This window comes from Phycodurus eques, chromosome 20, assembly GCF_024500275.1.
Source record: "Phycodurus eques isolate BA_2022a chromosome 20, UOR_Pequ_1.1, whole genome shotgun sequence".
NCBI classification, from domain to species: domain Eukaryota; kingdom Metazoa; phylum Chordata; class Actinopteri; order Syngnathiformes; family Syngnathidae; genus Phycodurus; species Phycodurus eques.
In genome coordinates this window covers 9,668,787-9,688,681 of record NC_084544.1, presented here as the reverse complement: position 1 = coordinate 9,688,681, position 19,895 = coordinate 9,668,787, and the positions used below count along the sequence as shown (strand labels likewise).

Below are 19,895 nucleotides of genomic sequence, written 5' to 3'. Positions count from 1 at the left end.
TTAGCCAATGCCTAGTTGTTGTATGTAATATCAGATTTTTTTATTCTAATTCATTTCAATTATCGCTGTATAAATGGCACACAAATTCAAAGCTATTAACTACAAATATCACAGTAGCATAATTACATTAACTACCATACATTCCTTTTTGTTTGGATTACATTTAAATGTATTTCCATCCCTCTTCAATGCTGCTCTTTGTTTTTACCTACTTATACTACATTACTAATACAAGTGTGAATTTTGTAATCTATCTATCTATCTATCTATCTATCTATCTATCTATCTATCTATCTATCTATCTATCTATCTATCTATCTATCTATCTATCTATCTATCTATCTATCTATCTATCATCTCTACGCGTGTCTATCTATCTACCACCAGAGGGAGCCATACACTAAATTGTCGCTTAGAGCAACAGAAACAGTATGGGTACGACAATAACGGGAGCAAGAGTACACTACACTTCAAACAGATAGAGGGTACAACTTGAAGTTACAATGTGTCCCAACTTGGTTTGATGTGAATTATGTACTGTCGGCTGTGTGCGGAGTATTTGGGTTGCTTGCATCTTCCTCAGCCTCTGGCACTAAGAACCAGTCAATGTTGGAACAGTGGTTGAAATATTTTGATTGAGATTGACTGGCGATCAGTCCAGGGTGCACCCTGCCTCAGCTGTGATTGGCTCCAGCTCGCCCGTGACCCTAAGTGAGGACAAGCGCGATACAAAATGGATTGGATCACTTCCTCAGTTCAACTTTGAAATAAAAATTGCTTGATTAGATTTTTACCAAAGGGATTGGCCACACTGTTGTAATTGGCTGGTGACCGGTCCGGGGTGTTCTCTGCTTCCTACTCCAAATTAGCTGGGATAGGCTTCAGGTCACCTGTGACCCTAATAATAATGAATGGTGTAGACTGATGGTGACCACTTTCAAATATGTATTTATGTCTAAACAATTTAAAATGTCCCTCGGCACTGAAGGCGTGTTTATTTTTCTAGGATATTGTGGACATGTGAAACGAATATTGTGCAGCCTTTCTGAAATTATGATGAGTCTAGAAGAAATACATTGTTGAATGAACTGCAAATTATTTCGAACTGTGTTAAGGATTATTATCATTTCATGACCCTGCACCAGACAAAACAACACATTTTTCAAATAATGACTCTTTAATTGCACAAATATACAATACAATTGACAAACCTCGCCCCCCAGTTTACTTTCAACATTCACAGATGATGACTGTGGGTCAACTATTTACAATTTGATGGCACAACGCAGCAGAACGGTAGCAGATGGGCAAGGAGGGGAAGCGGTTGCTCCTCTGAGGAATGTGGCGGAGGCAGGGTGGTCCTTTTGGTACGTGTACGATGACATGAAGTTTAGACGTGGAGGTCAGAGCGGCTGATGACCTTTTCACCACAATGATGGGTCGTATCTGGTAAGAAACACAAAGGTCATCTTTCTGCGAGAATAACTGACACACTGACGGGACAAAAACATTAAGGACACGTGCACAAAATTGAATGACATCAAATAGAGCTTGCTTTGGATTTTAATAGATTGTGCAGGGGTACCTAATGATTTGACCAGTGAGTGTAGTTATCTTACTGCTCAACACGGACCTTGACTGTGGAAGAGCGTCTGTGCTCTCCTTCAATAACAGCTCTGACACCAGTGTGTCCAGTATCTCGGGATTGGACCTCTTGCCATACCTTGGGAAACAAAGAGAGCAGAATGAGATGGTATTAAGGAAGAATTAAGCAAGGATTATTTCGGCGAGGACATCTTTGCTCAACTTTGCTTCGTTGTGCATCTTATTCCTGACAAATAACAACACAATGAGATAAAACTGTCTTTCGCAGGAACAATTGCAACTCTTTTTATGTCATTGTATGGAATGCATCTTGTGTCCAGGCAGGAGCTTGAGTAAAATAGTTAGACCAACCCAGCATGCATGGATTAATCCATCCATGCAGGGTTCCATGATTCCTTGCCTGCTCCTCCAATGATAAGACTGTGGCACTGAATTTAACCCTAGCTGCCTGCAGAAGCAACTAACCAACACACACACACAATCTAATGAGATGCATTCTAAAATATTTAGAATGATAATGTAACATGCTTACTATTGAAGTTTGAAGTTATGTACATTTGCAAAATATCAAATTCAGCACATTTATTTACAATATTTTGGTTACCCACAGGTATTATATTTTCTATAACCCATAATTACACAGTGCCCATGACAATAAAAACATAAATATTAGAAACAGCTGTCAATGTGATGCAGTACAGTCTTACACAGCTACAAACGACAACCACAATAAATATATCAAATTATCTCTGAGAGTGTCAATCATAACGGAGCATTATTATATTTTTGATACATTTTTGTGTGAATAGGCGCTCCTGTGCAATCTATTACATGTGTAGTGTATGGTTGTTTGTATACTCTTTGCAACAGAATTGAATTCAATTACTCCATTAAATTACAAGTGCACACTTCATCCTCCTACCCACCTCTGTCTTGTGATGAGATTGATGTAGTGTCTCAGGGCTGAGTAGTACTTGGCCAGGTCCTCAGCAGGGGCGTCGTCCCCAGGATTCTCTGGTTTCACCGGGTAGCCGTTTGTCAGGGTGCCCAGGCACAGCAGTGCCCACAGCAGGAACCCCAGGGTCCCCACCCAACTGACGAAGTTAGAACGCATCTGATGGAGTGGAAAACAAGAAACCAATTCGTCCATTCTCTGGAGCCATAACAGAAGATTAACACAAGACGGAATCATCTAGTGACTTTACGCACAGTAAAGTCAGGTTAAAAAAAAACAAACAAAAAAGTCAGTATTTATGGTGTTCACTTAATTATAGTCCAGGTTTAAAGACTGTAATAGCAATATACTTACAATTTCCAGGGTGTTCTCGGGGTGTCTGTGCGCAATGCCGCTGCGTCTCCTCTGATCTGAAGTGCGCCTGGTGCGCACTGGGCTTTATACGTGTGCACCAGACGCGCCGCTGAGCCAAGCGCGTCAGAGCTGCGTTCAGTGCTGCTTTGCTTCACGCCAGCGTCACCGCCGATGCTGTCATTGCTCGTGTGTTTTCTTTCTCAGCTGTCCCAAGTCATTAAAACAACCAAGAATAGTCAATAGTCTGTTTCCAGAGAGATGTTTTTCTGCCCGGGATCTTATGAAGCGTAAAATACGACAACGGAGACCCCGGACTGTTGAACAGCTGAAGCTGTACATCAAGCGAGAATGGGAAAGAATTCCACCTACAAAGCGTCAACAATTTTTGTCCTCAGTTCCCAAACGTTTATTGAATGTTGTTAAAAGAAAAGGTGATGTAACACAGTGGTAAACATGACCATTTCCCAGCTTTTTTGGAACGTGTTGCAGCCAAAAAAATTCCAAGTTAATGATTATTTGCTAAAAACAATCAAGGTCATCAGTTTGAACATTAAATATTTTGTCTTTGTGGTGTATTCCATTAAATATAGGTTGAACATGATTTGCAAATCATTGTATTCTGTTCTTATTGATGTTTAACACAACGTCCCAACTTGTTGCGCTTGTTGTAACATTGTTTATGATTGTAGTGTTGTTTGCTGAGGTGTAAAACTGCACTACCTCCATACTAAGAGGTATTCTAACATCTTACAATCTTTTGCTACTTCTTATGTCATCTGTGATGGCAATAACAAGATTTTACAATCAACGTGATAGTGAGTCTTCCTCACAACAAAATAATGGTATTCTATAAAAAAGTCATAAAAGTGATGTTAATACACGACACTTCACATGAGGCCTCTCACCAGAAACGCTCCTGTTGGCGCCTGAATAATAAGAACATTTGAAACAGGCTCCCATGCGGATGAATGTTCTTTTTCAATCACTTGTCAATGAAATGTTCTCATATAGCTCCTCCCATCTGTTAGAAGGAGCAACAGGCACAAAGGACCTGCAGGCGTGCGCATCAAGCCAAAGAAGAGCCGATCTCAAGGGAGCACCCTTAGTATGCACACCCAAATAGGACTTAAATGGCTGTGTATCAGCAAGTGCTTCATTTACCTCCCATTCATCATTCTTTTGTATGTCAGCTCCCAGCCATATTATCTAACAAATCAGTCGTCTATCTGCAAAAGTGCTCCTTAAGTTGCGCAGAGGATGCTGTGAGGGCCTTTTGTGTCATACAGGATGCTCCAAGCGAGCTGGGGAATGAGACACAAGTGAGAGAACATGTCTCACAAAGTCGCAACCCCAATCATGACGATTACCGGCAGGAATTAGACTTTGCAGTCCTCTTCAGGAAGTCACGTCAATGGGCTCGACACCTTTTTTTTCTACGACAACAGCTTGGGTCTGAGTAACTGTCAAAACGTGTGAAAATGCAGCAGGATGTACAAAATATTGCATGTCGGAGAAAGCTGAAAGGTGAACTGATGTTTGCCTAAATATTGGAGGAGATGCTAGCGTGAAAAATATGTTAAGATGATTGGACAACTTATAGTCAACCTTGACGTGGACTTGCGAAAGCAAAATATAAACTATGAAACAGCACAATACCAGTGAGCCGTTATAGGACAAGAAGTGATGGTCTGTTGGCAACACTATTGTACTATGGTCCCAAAGGGTTACTTGCAAGTAAGCTCTGCTATTATTTTGAGCCTCTGCAGCCAACTTTGGCATGTTTCAAACCAAGGTGCAATATAGTGCACAGGTCCTCCTGTCAGGCTCGTATTGAGGCATGATTCACAGTGGAGGGAAGTATTTGCTTTGCAAGTGAGGACTTATTTCTACATTACTGCAGAAAACACAGGCAATCACAATTTTAACAAGCCCTCTTTTTTTCAGTTTAAAGTCATGTATTCTGCTGTCAATATTATGATCTGTGTAGGGTTTCCCCCCCCCCCCGCTGCGTTGCTCAGGTGAATGCAGTGCACGATAAGGTCTTCTGATAGCAAGCCAAGCAGCAGGTCAAGCCACATTGTAAGTGACATATTTTCTCGGCTCGGGTGTGACGTGCTTACGTCCTCATTGGAGGACACCTGATGGATGTCACCAGCTTTTTGATGTCCAGGTGAGACAGCTGTAGACAAGACATGCGATAGAAAAAGGTCATCGGTGTCAGAAATTTGATTTCACTGTCCAAATAAAGGAGAATCTTAAATTTGCTGCCACTTCATGGAGCAAATATACAGTCGATCACTTTTTGAATAAATGTCAATGCAATTCCTGCGAATAATTATCAGTTTCATGTCGCGTCATGTGCTTAAATGCATTGATGGAGCAAAACGAAGCAAAACATGAGGTATAGTTGTCCAATAATATCCAATGCAAATGTCTTCCTTGTCCAAAATAGCCATGCTCATTTTCACTGACACCGCCCAAAAAGTATCAAGTTAACAATGTAATTATCATATTGTAATTGTTTGCACCTGTGTAGACTTGCACTGCATCACTGGTGACACAAAGTATTGGAAACGCCTCTCAGTTTAATGCTGTGTTACAACCACAATAATAAACATCTGAAGTAGCTCATTATGTTGCGTTAATGTTCATGTCGCAAGTGAAGGTGTGCATAATGCTGATTCATTTATCAATGTGTGTGAGGCAGCAACCAAACTTGCAGGTACATTTTAGATTTACTGCGACTTTCTGTTGTAGACATCACTCGCCTAATCCAATCAAATTGAGTGCAAAAGTAAACCCAGCACAAACATATCACAAGGATAATATCAAGTTTTGATTTGACACTGTTCATTTAATAGTATGTGTTTTGCTATGGTCGTCTTGTGACATTCGTTTTTTTTTTCCTTTATGTAAAAATTGTCTCATAGCAACAACCACACCTTGTCAATATTATTATGCAATGGCAGAACTTATTATACTGTATAACATAAAACGGATCAGGCGCCAAATAAATAAATAAATGCTGCATTATTTCTTGATAATCTACGATAAAAATACAATAAACGAATTCATATGAATACAATTAAACTAATAATAACAATTAAAAATGTCTACTCCTGATTTCGCATGTTAACCTTGAACTTTTCACAGCTTGCCTGCCTCGCACGCACGCACCCACTTGCAGTGTTGCTGACTAAACCATTGGATGATAACAACGGACGAAATACCCCTTGTATGTTTTTTCAGATGAGACAGAATTTTTGAACACCAAAAGCTTGTAGTTTTTAGGCTAGCACAAGACACAGTGCATTTGCCATAAATCAGCCTCTTGACAACAACATCAATCAATTCTCTTAAATGAGGCTATAGGTGGGTAATGTTTTGCTTGTGTGAATCTCTTGCGTCGTCGTCGTTAATGTTCTCTCCAGCAAGTTGCTACTGTCCCTGTTTTCATTGACCAGAAGTTATTACAAGTATCAGAATCAGTTTAACTCTTGTGGTTACATTTGTCTTAGTCATGCACATGACACTGCATGAAATATTCACAACCTCTTAAGCACCCGTGCTATGGTCTCATTGCTTCACCACATAAGGGACGTAGCTTTCCTCAAACCCATTTCTCACAACTCATTCCAGATCCTCCTCCTCGTGTCAACCAACACAGGAGGGGATTGAATCTCAGCTTCCATGAAGTCGCTGCACTGTCATGCACTGTCAATTCGCTACTGTTCCTACCACAAAAGAGATGTTCACACAGCTAATGTGTCAGCATCATGTGATTGTGTGTGGTTTTTGTTCTGCTACGGAACACGCTGTACAGAAACTGACAATTTATGATTAAAAATCATTATTGTTGGAGACAAAAGAAAGGCTGGTACCAGTGTTGTGGTAGGCGAACTCTGATCTACTAATCTCCAGACCACCTTTGGGACTCTGACATGGGATTCAACTCAAACTCTAACCCAAAATCAAAACTGCAATGCTTCATCACATACACTATATAAAAAGACACACACTTTTTTTCCCCCTCACTGTCTGACATTAAGTCAGACAAAGCCTTTGCTGTTTGAGGTCAATTAGGATTATCAAAATTAATTCTATTTGCTTTCTGTCAGAATAACGAGGGAAGGATTTTGGGGAGGATTTTTTTCATTGCTTTTGTCAAAGTCAAAAGTTAATATCCATTTCATTAGTATTTCGTACCACTGTCTTGAAACTGTGTAACTTGGGTCAAATGTTTTGAATATCCTTCCACAAGCTTCTCACAATAGGCAGGGTTTCCCATAAATTTTCAATAGGATTGAGATCAGGGCTTTGGGATGGCCACTCCAAAACATTTACTTTTTTATCCTAAAACCACTTTGTAACCAGTTTGGCAGTATGTTTCGGGTCATTGTCCATTTGGAAGACCCATTTTCGCCCAAACCTTTAACTCCCTGGCTGATGTCTTGAGTTGTTGCTTCAGTGTTTCCACATAATGTTCTTTCCTCATGGTTCCATCTAGTTTGTAAAGTGCACCACAAAACAAACAACCCCACCCACAATGAACGTGGCAATTTCATGCATCTAGAAATTGCACCCAAGGATGAACCAGAGTTGTGTAAGTTCACAATTCTCTTCCTGACAGCTTGGCTGATTGCTTTTGACTTTCCCATGATGTTGCACAAAGAAGAAGCGTGTTTCAGGTGTGCCTAGTTCAAACACAGCCACAGGTGTGTCTGTAACTCCAAGGCTGTCAACAAACCTATCAGAAGCATCCAACGAAATGATCCCAAATTGTACTATATTAACATTATTGTAGGTAAACTTCTGACTTTGAATAAAGTAATGAAAAATGGCCTAAAAATTAGCGATTATTATTTTTTAAAATTATTATTCGCTCATTATCCTGACATTTAGCAAATAGAAATAATGATGGCAATCCTGATTGACCTAAAACAGGAAAAGTGTCATCTGATTTCATGTCAGACGGTGAGGGGGGGAAAAGTATTTTATATAGTTTATGCAAACATCTGGTTTCAATTGTATTTATTCTATGAATTAATTTGTCATTGCCATATTAAGACGCCGTGATAGGTAGCTACCCATTCATGTTAATACTTTGTGGTGCACTTGGGTTTACAGGGAAGTGTACGTCATCATATACATCACATCATAATTTCTGAAAAGCATTTAATGAAATTGGTTATGCTGATTTTCAGATGCTTAAAATACCGTTTATTTATTAAAACCATTTTCCTCAGTTTTTATTTTAATTCGGTATTTCTTTGAATAATAATTGCCAATTTAATCTTCAGTGCTGCGTCTCCTGATTTTTTAGCGCTTGGCCTGTCAGTCAAGCTTAGGTGTGGTCTCCATGGGGATCAGGCAGGGCTGGGTAGTAATTTCCTTCAGCCAAAAGTAAACTGTTGTTTCCTCCTAAATGGGGTTGCTACGCAGAGGCGATTATTTTTAATTATATGGTGTGACGACTAAATTATTTTGGGTTTCTATCGTTTCTCATGCTGCACCTCAACCTGCTGCCACTAGCGTGTGGCATAAAAGGGGTAACTTGTCTTTTTTTTCCAGTGGTGGGAAGTAACAAAGAACAAATATGTCCCTAGTGTACTTATGTAGATTTTTTTAACTATCTGTACTTTACTTGAGTATTGCTTTTCTTACGTCTTTTCTACTCCTTTGTCAAAATAAGCTTGTTACTTTTTTCAACCTCCATGGCTGATGGCATAACGTAAAAAAAAGATCTTTGACGTCCTTTTTTGAGAGAGGTAAAGTCAACTATGATTGAGATCTTGACTTATCTCGAGGTCTAATAAGGCCAAAAAACAGGAACAGCAGGGACATGGAGCAAGCACAACCAGAGAGCATTAACGACAACTGCAACACATTCGGAGAAGCAAGATAATCCCCAGCTATGGCCATATTAAGAGAAAAAGAGAAAGGCGAAATAGCAAAGGGGTGGGCGGGGTGGTCCTGACAGCCTGACGTAACAGTCGGCGCGTGGACAGGCCGGCTGGTTTAGAGTGCCTCGTTGTTGCAGTGCAGAAAAGCCCCACGACGGCCTGGTGGAATTACGCTCCAGCTACCGGAGGCTTTAAGCGGATATATTTTCACAGCTCAAACATGTAGTTATGTGTAGGCATAAGAAAGATGCTAGATGTAGCATCCATTTTTCCAGGTTGACAGCATGCCGTGGTTTGAGCGCATCCAGTGGACACACCCACAGCGTTCGAGAGCAGTTTGTTTTTTCATGATTTTAAAGCCTAATTTTATATACTTGATTTTTTTTAAATCAAACTTTGAAGGGTTGTTAACAACACTCATCTCTGTGGAGTATCAAATTTAGAAGACATTTATTTTCACTTCAGTGAGACTTAAAAGTACATTTCAGAGTTATTGGTTTCTAGTTTTTACTTTTACTCGAGTACGGGAGTTGAATCAGCCATTTTTTATTTTTACTCCAGTATCTGCACTTCTACTTGCTGCAAGTACAGTGTGTGTGTGTGTGCTTGCCACATTTTCTTTTTCAATGTAATAGTCAATGAATCTTGTCTGTATGTGTGTATAATGTCCGAGTATAGTCCATTGGTATTCATTGAAGATACACACTGGAATTGTCAGCTTTCACATGGGATCCCTTCCACTCACTTCCCCCTGAGCACTGGGCTGCAGAGACCCAGGTGCACCCATGACGTCTTTCACGCGCAACCCAAATTCCTTCCACTAAACACCACCTGTTCACCACCATCACGACACAGGTGAATCGAGATGCACCGGCCAGCATCGATGTGGACACTGATTGAGTATGACTGCGACATTATCGCAGTAGGTCCACTTAAGGGGGATAGGAACCTCATTTAGAGCCTGTGAAGTCTTTTTTTTTTTTTTTCTTTTAGGATAAGTGGGCCACCAATAGAGTAAGCAAACTCGCCTTACTCTCCATTCACAGTGCGGATTAAATCAGCAGTCGTCGCTGCTGATCTGCCGTGAGGAATAGGATTAATCAATGGCACACAGTACATCTATGCAGGAATTAAACACTAAACGCAGCACTGTGGTTCTGCTGTTATTTTTGGTGACAGTTTGAGTGGGCGGCTTTCTCTCCACAAGAACATCAGTCGCGCAAACCTTTAAATGTTTATACTGACCACTAATAGAACAAGTTGTATATTTTGGGCTTTCCTAGTATAGTAAACAAGCAAAATAAAAAATAAAAGACCATTGGTAGTGTCGTGGTTCACAATGGATGTGATGGCTGGCTGGAAGGTAGAAATTAAAACCGAAACATGCTTTTTGATGGTGTGTTTCACCTTTTTGCATTGGCTCAAATTGAAATGATCTGAATTAAAATTTCAAGCTTGGTTGTAGCTGTTCAATCGCCTGACTTCCGTGTAGGCAGTGTGGGTTCAGTGTAAACGTGAAGAGGTTTGTTACTTTTTTCAACCTCTCTCTCTGCATGTGCGGCTCTGTGATTGACTGGCAACCAATCCAGGGTGTAGTCCACCTTTCACGTAGTCAACTGGGTTAGGCTCCAGCTCCCCTTAACCCTGAAGCGGTATCGAAAATGAATGGATGGATGAGGTCAAATGTATTAATTCTCTTCTTCAGATTTAACAGGGCAAACTGTGGATTTGAATTTGCAAAGCATTTTTTTGAATCCAATTTATCACTATGTCGCTGATAATGTCTGGAACTTCAAAATCTCCATTATTTCATCCAAAGAGCATTCATGTGATTTGACATGCTGTCAAATTGTGATTTGTTCAGGCGTTGCTCATGTGTCATTGCATCGCATCCACTGATAACAATAAATGTTGACTGGCTGTGGCATATAATCACTATGTGACAAGACATCTTTTTAAAGATAAGCACATTCTCTGAATTTATTTGAAATGGCAACTCAACTGTTTTCCCATTAGTATTCAATGAACAGGTAATGCTGGGAACAATGACATCCCCTTTTATTTGGTCTTCTTCTTACAAATGGAACTGGAAGCTTCAGGAGATGCTTGTTTGATCCTTGATGCTGTGCATCTTTCTTGGCAATCATCATTTGACTCATTACCTGAAGAATACAACATACAGTACTCATAAAATGCTAGGATGTTCGGCTTCTAGGTGATATTTCAGGATGAACTTAAAATGCAATGTAACCTTTACAGGTGACCTTAATTTGACTTTCTCTAAACTTTTGAATGCACACGCCCAAACGTTCCATCTTTTTGCACAGCTTGCTGTTGTAACAAGGAGCTGAATGGCCAAATTCAACAGTTGTTTGACCCACGAATCGACCAATGAACAAGACCACGATTATCGTGAATTTTAAGTTCCTCCTTAAAATTAACCCGAAAGACATATATCCCTACCGTATTGTGAGTAGTTTTCAATGATGGACATTAGGTGGTCAATCCAAGAGATTCAAGATGCATAAAAGATTACTCACTTGACCCACTGGCTTCCAAAGCAATGTAACCATCCAACAAGGAGCTAAAACCAGTCAGACCTCCCATTGCAGCATAAGGGACATCTTGGCCCACCGGGCGACCCCGTGCCTCCCTCTCGGACTTTGTCTCAACCTGAGAGGATTGGTAAAGTACTGGTGATTGTGTCACTGAAATTCCATGTAGTGTTTTACAAGGCACGGCTGACCAGGGTCTGGTGATTAAAGCTGGGCTGGCCACACCCACACGTGTACGGACTCCTGAACCCAGAACAGTCACCTGAAAAGGAAACTTTTGTGTGACGTGTATTTTCTGCAGTCTACACCTGTATTGGTTGAACTACAAAATGGGTATACGTCGATCATTAAGGCTGGGGACTTTTGACTCACACGTTTTGCACAAATGTCCGTCAGTTTCGTTGTGATGCTCAGGTAAATGTTTACACTGGCAGCGGATGGGTATTGTCCCGATGTGGGGAAGATACTCATAGGTAGAACAAAGACATTCCTTCATTCGGCATGGTAGGAGCAAAGGTCTCTCAGAAGGAATTATCTCAAAGTCTGTCTTATGTAGCTTGTATCTGGAAGAGATCAGCCTTTTCATCAAGCCCACCTGCACAATCAAATTGATAAATGGTTACACTACACGACTCACAAAAGAAATAGACATAATCAGATTTTAGGTGTTGGGATGTGGGAGGAACCGGAGTGCCCGGAGAAATCCCACGCAGGCACGGCGAGAACATGCAAACTCCACACAGTCGGGGCCGGGGATTGACTAAAGTACATTTTAGGTACATGTTGAAATTTCACCAGATAGCTTACTACTGTATCCCTAAATGTGAGTAACGAGCAGAATGGCAGACACGGGTGGAACCAGATGTAGATAAAAACAATCAGGAGAAAAACAATCATTGTGCTCGAAATTCGTCACTTAATAAGCACTGGAGGAAGAGCGCTCCAAAAATTCTAAACTCATATACACAGGAAAGCACAACAAGGAACCGTACAAAACCATGAGCTTAAACAAGACTAACTAATGGCACAATGAGGGACAGCTGGGGGAAGACGCATGGAAAAGGAACGAGTCGATTGGCTGACACAGCGGGACGAGATGACAGAACTCGATGAAACTAATGAGACCAACGCATGGGGTCCACAGATAAATACTTTACCTCAACCTGAATTTCTGTGACTACAACGGAAAATTTTACATGATAAAGAACTGCACTGCATATAACCTTAGAGGTGTTTCTAATATTTTGCTTAGTGTTTATAGCTTTATAATAGAAAGAAATGCGGTCCCTTATACAAACAATACATTTATAAACAAAAGTGTGAATGCATACCTCTTTATTATAATTGATTGAAATGGATCGCTCTGTATTGGATCCTATAGTGCAGGTGCACCTACTTGGTCAGTGACTATTGTATCAAGTAAAATGGAGCATGATTAATTATATACCACCTATGCGCACAGAAGCACGGTGTCTCTGGACCAACTAGTTTGCAGTCGATACCTCCTGGTACGCCAAAGCTCACATACAGTCTGTTTTTCGCTCGCTGTGGGACCATTTTCCTCTTATACTCCTCATATTGCTCAGGAGTAAACAGTACGCCTCTGTCATCAACGCCGACAATCCTACAAAATACAACAACAAAGAAGAGCTTTCTTTCAATTAAAAATATGTCATTTAGATAATTATGTGTTAGTGAGCAGGAGTAAATGTTTCAAGCCATTATAACATATTTCTGTCTTTGCCTATTTCTACCTGTGTGATGACATAATTGTGGTGACGTGTGGTGTTATTTGTGCTGAAAATGGCGCTGATTTCCACTGAATGATTTAATCAAACACTTTCAGTTGTTGATTTAATTATGATTGTGTACATTAATATCCATACTTCTGTCGAGACGAACACAATTTGCTATCTTAATGCTCAAGTTGATTAATTCAAACTCATTAAAGCCACTCAACGAGGCACTTCATTGGTGGTGTGGTATGGTATGTGAGAGAACATGACCTCTTCTGTTTAATCAGATGTAGATATGATGCCAGCCTTACCAGGTCCATAACTTAAAAGAAACCATTGTATTAATTGATTGTAATATTTGATTATTTTTATGATTTGATTGATTATCAAAACCTTAAAAAATTTGTTTGACATGATATTGTTTATAGATACATATTTGAAGCATTGCTAATCCGAATTAGATTTTATTCAAAAGTATCAAGGCTTTATTTAATACATATACCAAAAAAAATGAAAGCAACAAACCGTCTGTACTCGCAATAGTCATCCGCTGCTTTTAAGGCTGATCTATCCAATAATTCAGAGTTCATAATTAAAGTGGTGAATCCAAACTTGAAGACTGTTTCTTTATATAACTGGCCTTGACTTGTATAAGAGACCAACGTACGGTATTGTATAAGAATTATCCCACGAGTGTTATTGTCATGTTGCTAGGGAAATGACCCAGGGTCCATCTAACGGCCGGAAAATGTACTGCAAATGTCACACAAAAAGACTGCACTAACGTAAACCACCCGAGATAATCTTATTAATAAAGTTAAAATCAATATATCGTAACGTTTTCATGTTTTAAACTCCTATTGAAGAGTTAAATGAGTTATGTATCTGTTGTTTTACAGCTGGGGGGCGAGAGAAAGGCAATACGACTACAAGTCCCACGATGCCTTGCGATGACGCACAGCGAACCATCAAGGGACCCATGACGGTCAGCCCAGTTGCATCTACATTCTATTCTGGCTGTGCACTTTCGTATACTGAGCTGCCTACAGTTTAACGGAGCTCAGCAGAAGAACAAAAGTATCCGACTGACGGCTTATACTCAAAAGAAAGGGTGGAAGACACAGCTGCTTTTTTCCTCCTTTTTTTAAAAATGTATTTTCATTTACTCATTTATTTATTTTTTTACACCCGGCGACAGAACCAATTATTTCACGTCACATTTTAAGCCGTCATTCTGCGTTTGGAGCCCTCATACGTGGTTTGGCTGCAACATGGCTATCGTAGCTTCAACTTCAACATAACCTCAGATGCAGGAACACTGAGGTAAATTCGCAGACTGCTTCGAGGTCACGTTTGAATCTGTTCATTTGTATCGTGTTGTTAGCGAGCTAACGTATGGAGCTAACAATGAGTTGTAAAAACTTCCCCTTTTGCAACTGTAATAATATTCTTTTAAAGTACTAAAAAAAAGGCCCTACTATATATCCCCCCCCTGCCCCCCTTCTTGTGTCGACCTTGACATCAACATTGCGTGGTAGAAAAGTTAAGTGATCGATCCTCGATCATGTTTGCCAAGGGGCAGTTGATTTGTTATGCTAGGTCAACTTTACAGTAATACTTTGCACTCTTCTCGTTTTGTTAACGATCTGCTAGTGGTATGACTTCACAGTGTGTATGGCAGCACTCTGCAAGGTGTCAATGTTTAACCTCAGTATTAGCTCCTGTGTGTGTGTGTGTGTGTGTGTGTGTGTGTGTGCGTGTGTGTGCGCCTTAATCACTATCCATCATCTCATCTGGTGTACACTTAAATTAAAAACCTAGTGGTGCGTTCAGTCATACCAAATCAAGTGAGATCTAAAATAGGAACATACAATTATGCAGATCACGCGTTCTTTGGTTCAGTGTCGTTGTCAGACAGAAAATAATTCTGTAGTCTTTGGGATTCTAAAACAGGGATACAATAGCTCATCCTACTTGTAAAATTAAATATAACTCTGCCTATATGGCCACCAAGTTAGGAGATGGTTAGATATTATTTGCAGAATTTTAATTTTTTTGTAATTTTTCTGATGTTTGACCTTGGAAAGTGATGGCATAGATCGCATGGGCTGACTATGAAAGAATAGCATACAGTGTGACTTAAATAAGCCAGATGTATTTCTTGGAATGAAATAAGAAAAAATGCAAAGCGGTCCTTGGCTCCTTCCGTTGTATAAAAAAACAAACCTATGCGATTTAAAATCTTTAACAGATTGTATTATATCCTATCACAGCAACTAAAAATTAGCTTGAAAGTTGTTGGTAAATGTATTCAATGCAGTGCGGTACTGCGCTGAAAAAAACAGCAATGACGTCACCAATTAATCGACTTTCATCACATGATAGTCGACTACAAGAAACTTTAGTCGTTCAACTCAAGTCGTTCAAGTTGAAACTTGCGACTCCTGTGACTGCAGACTTGATAGTTATGCGGCCATCGGACTCCACAAATGGGAGTAACACTATACTGCATAGCGATTGGCTTGGGCACTTGTGTGGGGCATGGGCACGCTTCCCAAAGCGGGGTCCATGTAACAAAGTATGCCATCATTTTTGCTGCGTGTGCAGTTTGGCTGCCATGCCGACCAACTTTGCTCTGTAACATCGTGGACAGTGCACAGTCCAAAAAGTGTCGGTCCATGGCTACTTTAAAATTCACTTTTTTTCCCCCCGGAAAGTCTAAGATTTGGATTACTTGAAAATGCTGTGGTAATGCACAATTGCTTGTGTTTTTTCGAGTACCTGCACCAGCTTGACCAGTTTTTCTTCCTGATGCATTGCACCATTATGTGGGTTTTGGGATGATCGGCTTGACTGTATTTGTGTTTATTAAATGGTTAACTATAAGACATTTGTCTAACGTTGGGCCATTTGTTGACAAAGCTTGCTGTTGGAGCCGGTGAAGCTGAGGTGCAGGAAGGATGATGTTTATGCCATACAGCTCTTCTTATCATTGTGACTCAGCCCCCTCTAAAACAGACACACTTTATTGGCTTGTGTTGCTAATATTGGCGTAATAATTGCAGAAGCAGGGAGCGTGGTTCGCTGATTCTGCTGTGTTTTTGTTTCATTGGCATTTTGTGCTTGTTGTTGATTAAAATGTGCTAATTAAAAAGGTCTGACGAAAGGTCATGGACCCTCTCTTAACACTTCATAGTCTCCACCTGCATAATCTAAGCCTGAAAACAAAAGATTTTGCCTTTACAAAGATTGTATTCACCTTGTCAGAGAGATATTAATTTAATAGTCTTTTAGTTTTTAGGGATGTAAAACTGAGAAGTGTTTTCTACAGTCGTATTGTGCCCCTGATATATATCTAAATAAATTTTCCCTGTCAGTAGTTTGTGCAGATGTACCTAAAGTCTCATGAATGTATGACTATGTCATCAAAAGATGCTGGCACCGAGCACAATGGATTATGTTACTGTTTCTGTTGTGACAGTGGCACACCCAACGCAGAACGTAGAGAATGGACCTGTTGACAAAGATGTAAAAAGCGAAAGATGATCGCCTAATTTTCCCTGGGTATGTGCACCCGCAAGCAGTTTGTCCATTGACCGACCATAGTGAAGGTGGGATTAGAAAGTGAATGTCCTCAATGGTTGTGACTGCTTCTGTGAATCCTATCAGGAGCAGCAAAGTGGGTCCAGTTACAGCTAAACTGGTAATTAGGTTTCTGGGCTGAAATGTCACAATGTGTGAGAGAGAATGGACGCCGGGTACAAATTGACCAAGGAAGTCTGTTTTGATGTAGGGCTGCAGCTATGTCATGTTTTTAAAATTGAGTGTTCTACTGATTATCCCTATCAATTAATCGGGGTCGGCATCCTCACGTGCGACGCTGCGGTTATCTGTGAGTTTGAGTCTGATCCATGACCACTTGCAGGGACAATACAATACGGTGTAACTATCTGTGGCAGGCTATATTAAATGAGATAATAATAGTTTACCTTGTGTCAGCTATCGGAGACACACTGTTGTGGCAGTAGACACATTACATTTTATCTTCTTTTTTTAAGTTTGAAATGATCCCAAACTTTGGGAAAATCTTTGTCTTTTACAGACTGTTGCATCCTGACTCGCCTCCATCAGGCCAATTTACAACTACATGCAGCGGAGCCTGCGTCCGAAGTAACATTAGTCTGTAGAAAAATGACGAGGGATCATTTCCACACAGATGATCCCTGCTGCAAGGGAGAGATTTTGTGTTCGCCTTTTTTTGAAATCTCCCCATTCGATTAATCGTTTCTGCCCTATTTTGATGTCTTCATCAGCAACTTCCTCATTCGCTGCAACTATCGACTATTTTAATAATCGATTAATCTGTTGATTATTTTTTCAAGTAATGGATGAATCAAATTAAAACAAAAATCAAAATTTCCATTCCATTATTAAAAAACTAGACAGAAAACAAACATAAATTCCCTATTATTCAGTTACTGATTTCCTTCTGAGGCAAGTCTGATTCTTTTATTTTTGGTGATAATTTATTTTCTCTATCTCTTTATTTTGTTCTGTATAGGTTTGTCAACAATGTGTGCGGACTTCCTATCTGAGCCCGCATTCTGCTATAGTAGATTACCAACCGCCTGTCTCTGAGGATCACCTGACCTAGGAGAATCTGAGTGGCGAGCATTCTTCTGTTCTGTTGCTATAAAAAGACTGCTTCATATTGCACCGTTGTGAACGCTGACTTCTCTTTGTGGATGTCAACAGCAAAATGTAGCAACTATCACAATGAACCAACATTATTGAGACTATTCACATCCAACAGCAGTAAGTCTCTGTCAGTGCTTTCCATTTTCTTGCTCCTTCACCATCCCCAGTACCATGCTGGGCACAGTCCTGAAACGCAACATGTCCCAGAAGCTGAGTGTGCTGCTCTTAGTCTTTGGCCTGGCGTGGGGACTCATGTTGCTACGCTATACTGTGCAGCAACCTCGCCACCAAAGCAGCGCTGAGCTACGCAAGCAGATCCTGGAGCTCAGTCGGCGATACGTCAAGGTCCTGACTGAGGAGAACCAGAACGTACCCGGTGGGCCACAGGGGACCACCATGGCGGGTTACGGTAACTACTTCACAAGAATTCCTTACTTTGCACACATGTAAGTTACGTGATGATTTATATTTATTCACACAGCGGATTTGAAGAGGACGATAGCGGTGCTGCTGGACGACATTCTGGAGAGACTGGTCAAACTAGAGGGAAAACTTGAGTGGGCTGCCAATGTTTCGGTCACCAACACCTCCCACGGGAGCGTCCTCGCTTCCACTCCCACTGCCTTGCAAAGAGCCACCAAGCAGGGTGGCTCTTTGCAAGAGATCTTTGGGAGATCACGCTTCAACCCACAAACCCTCAACAGGCGTCAGCCACATCTATGAGCTTTGTTTTAGTAGATGTATTGACTGTTCTCTTAGCACATCCCACTTTTCCTGAATTTATCCCAGGACATCCACAGACTTGAAGTAACTGATGCTTCTGGGAAAGCCAGCTCAAAAAGAAGGAGACCTTTTTGCCTTTTCACTTTTTTTGCCATTGTATTTATTTTGTTTGATCAAGATTGTAGAGTGTGTTTTTATATTTCAATTTTGCATTTTTATACAATGGCATATGTGAATTGTAGGACAATTATTGGCTGAAAACAATGTATCAACCTTTGTAGAACTGCAGTACAACACATTTAGGCTCACAATATTCACGTACAACGTATCAATATTACATCAACCTGCTGAACTAAACAGATAGCTCACAATATGAATTGCTGTATTTGGGGTGTGATCTTGCTAGATACAAAATAATATTAAAATCTGTCTCTTAGGTAACTTGTAGTGATGTGTGTAAATAATCCAAAGAATGTGCAGCCTCAGTGTAAGGCTAGCGACACATCTGCTGAATCCTCTTTTCCACTGAACTTGTGTTCGTCTGCGTTGTCTCAGCTGAAAACCAATGGTTTTGTTCCCTTCCCTTCCCTTCACTTGCCTTGCCTTGGATGTTATTTCACTCTCAATGTAGAATGGAATGAATGTACGGCAAAGTCAGTATCTTTGGTGCTGTGAAGACGACTGACCATCTGCTAACACACGTTCAGGGTTCATATTGCACTGTGACTGTGGAGATTTTCTAAAAATAATGGGAGTAATCCACTTTTGGTAGTGGTGTTTTATAGTATGTTGGAGGTGATTGTAACATGCTGGAATAGTATTTCTGCTTGGTAAAATATCTCTTGCTGAAACATTTCAAATGCTCATCATAATGTTGCCAGTTAACCATACCAGACTAACCAACAAATATGGGCAATAGCTGTGATGTCTCATTTATTCTGCTTACATGCCACAGTTGTAACTGTACTTTAAGACCACCAGACTCAATAAACTCTGGTTCAAATATGACTGGTGCAATAAATGTTGTACTCCACTGTATGTATTGTACAGCGAGTAAAACTAAAAAAAAAAAAAAAACAAGTTTAGTGTACAAGCCTGAGCTGAATGGCGAAGCGTGTTGATCAAGACAGTAAATGTTCCATTCGATATTGTAATAACATGCTGTACTGACCCAGTGTGTTGTTAACCTTTGAAACCCCTTTTAACATTACACAGCTCGACTGAATATGTGTTGCTGATATCTGTAATTCAGTTTTGCCTAGTCAAAAAGAAAATTTAAGACTAGACTATTTCTGACTAGAAGTAGTTACATTTTGAATATCATATTTTATTCACGATATATGTACAGTAATTGTGACTCATCAAA

At 40.2% G+C, this 19,895-nt stretch overlaps 3 protein-coding genes across 3 annotated transcripts; 1 reads left to right on the top strand and 2 right to left on the bottom strand.

The window, feature by feature from the left end:
• Positions 1 to 1,182: 1,182 nt before the first annotated feature.
• Positions 1,183 to 3,243, bottom strand: npy (neuropeptide Y). Its single transcript, XM_061664553.1, has 4 exons — positions 2,915 to 3,243; positions 2,532 to 2,719; positions 1,634 to 1,723; positions 1,183 to 1,446 (listed from the first exon to the last, which is right to left on the bottom strand). Exons 2-4 carry the CDS (start codon positions 2,717 to 2,719, stop codon positions 1,425 to 1,427), a joined length of 300 nt encoding a protein of 99 aa, XP_061520537.1. The 5' UTR covers positions 2,915 to 3,243; the 3' UTR covers positions 1,183 to 1,424.
• A 7,535-nt stretch (positions 3,244 to 10,778) lies between these two features.
• Positions 10,779 to 13,788, bottom strand: fam221a (family with sequence similarity 221 member A). Its single transcript, XM_061664974.1, has 6 exons — positions 13,634 to 13,788; positions 12,823 to 12,996; positions 11,745 to 11,935; positions 11,564 to 11,634; positions 11,358 to 11,490; positions 10,779 to 10,979 (listed from the first exon to the last, which is right to left on the bottom strand). The coding sequence occupies exons 1-6, from the start codon at positions 13,696 to 13,698 to the stop codon at positions 10,876 to 10,878; spliced, it is 738 nt and encodes a 245-aa protein (XP_061520958.1). The 5' UTR covers positions 13,699 to 13,788; the 3' UTR covers positions 10,779 to 10,875.
• A 326-nt stretch (positions 13,789 to 14,114) lies between these two features.
• On the top strand, positions 14,115 to 19,528 carry ccdc126 (coiled-coil domain containing 126). Its single transcript, XM_061664877.1, has 3 exons — positions 14,115 to 14,431; positions 17,670 to 18,215; positions 18,288 to 19,528. Exons 2-3 carry the CDS (start codon positions 17,978 to 17,980, stop codon positions 18,527 to 18,529), a joined length of 480 nt encoding a protein of 159 aa, XP_061520861.1. The 5' UTR covers positions 14,115 to 14,431; positions 17,670 to 17,977; the 3' UTR covers positions 18,530 to 19,528.
• The last annotated feature ends 367 nt before the right edge of the window (positions 19,529 to 19,895 follow it).

What these genes read in the sequence shown, in the direction of transcription:
- npy (XM_061664553.1), bottom strand. Translation starts at nt 2,719, where the DNA reads ATGCGTTCTAACTTCGTCAGTTGGGTGGGGACCCTGGGGTTCCTGCTG. An exon ending in AATCTCATCACAAGACAGAG is followed by an intron (nt 1,724 to 2,531) that starts GTGGGTAGGAGG and finishes TTGTTTCCCAAG; the next exon opens with GTATGGCAAGAGGTCCAATC. An exon ending in GACGCTCTTCCACAGTCAAG is followed by an intron (nt 1,447 to 1,633) that starts GTCCGTGTTGAG and finishes GTTTCTTACCAG; the next exon opens with ATACGACCCATCATTGTGGT.
- fam221a (XM_061664974.1), bottom strand. Translation starts at nt 13,698, where the DNA reads ATGAACTCTGAATTATTGGATAGATCAGCCTTAAAAGCAGCGGATGAC. An exon ending in GACTATTGCGAGTACAGACG is followed by an intron (nt 12,997 to 13,633) that starts GTTTGTTGCTTT and finishes TGTATTTTGTAG; the next exon opens with GATTGTCGGCGTTGATGACA. An exon ending in TTTGGAAGCCAGTGGGTCAA is followed by an intron (nt 10,980 to 11,357) that starts GTGAGTAATCTT and finishes TGTATTCTTCAG; the next exon opens with GTAATGAGTCAAATGATGAT.
- ccdc126 (XM_061664877.1), top strand. Translation starts at nt 17,978, where the DNA reads ATGCTGGGCACAGTCCTGAAACGCAACATGTCCCAGAAGCTGAGTGTG. An exon ending in GACCACCATGGCGGGTTACG is followed by an intron (nt 18,216 to 18,287) that starts GTAACTACTTCA and finishes TTATTCACACAG; the next exon opens with CGGATTTGAAGAGGACGATA.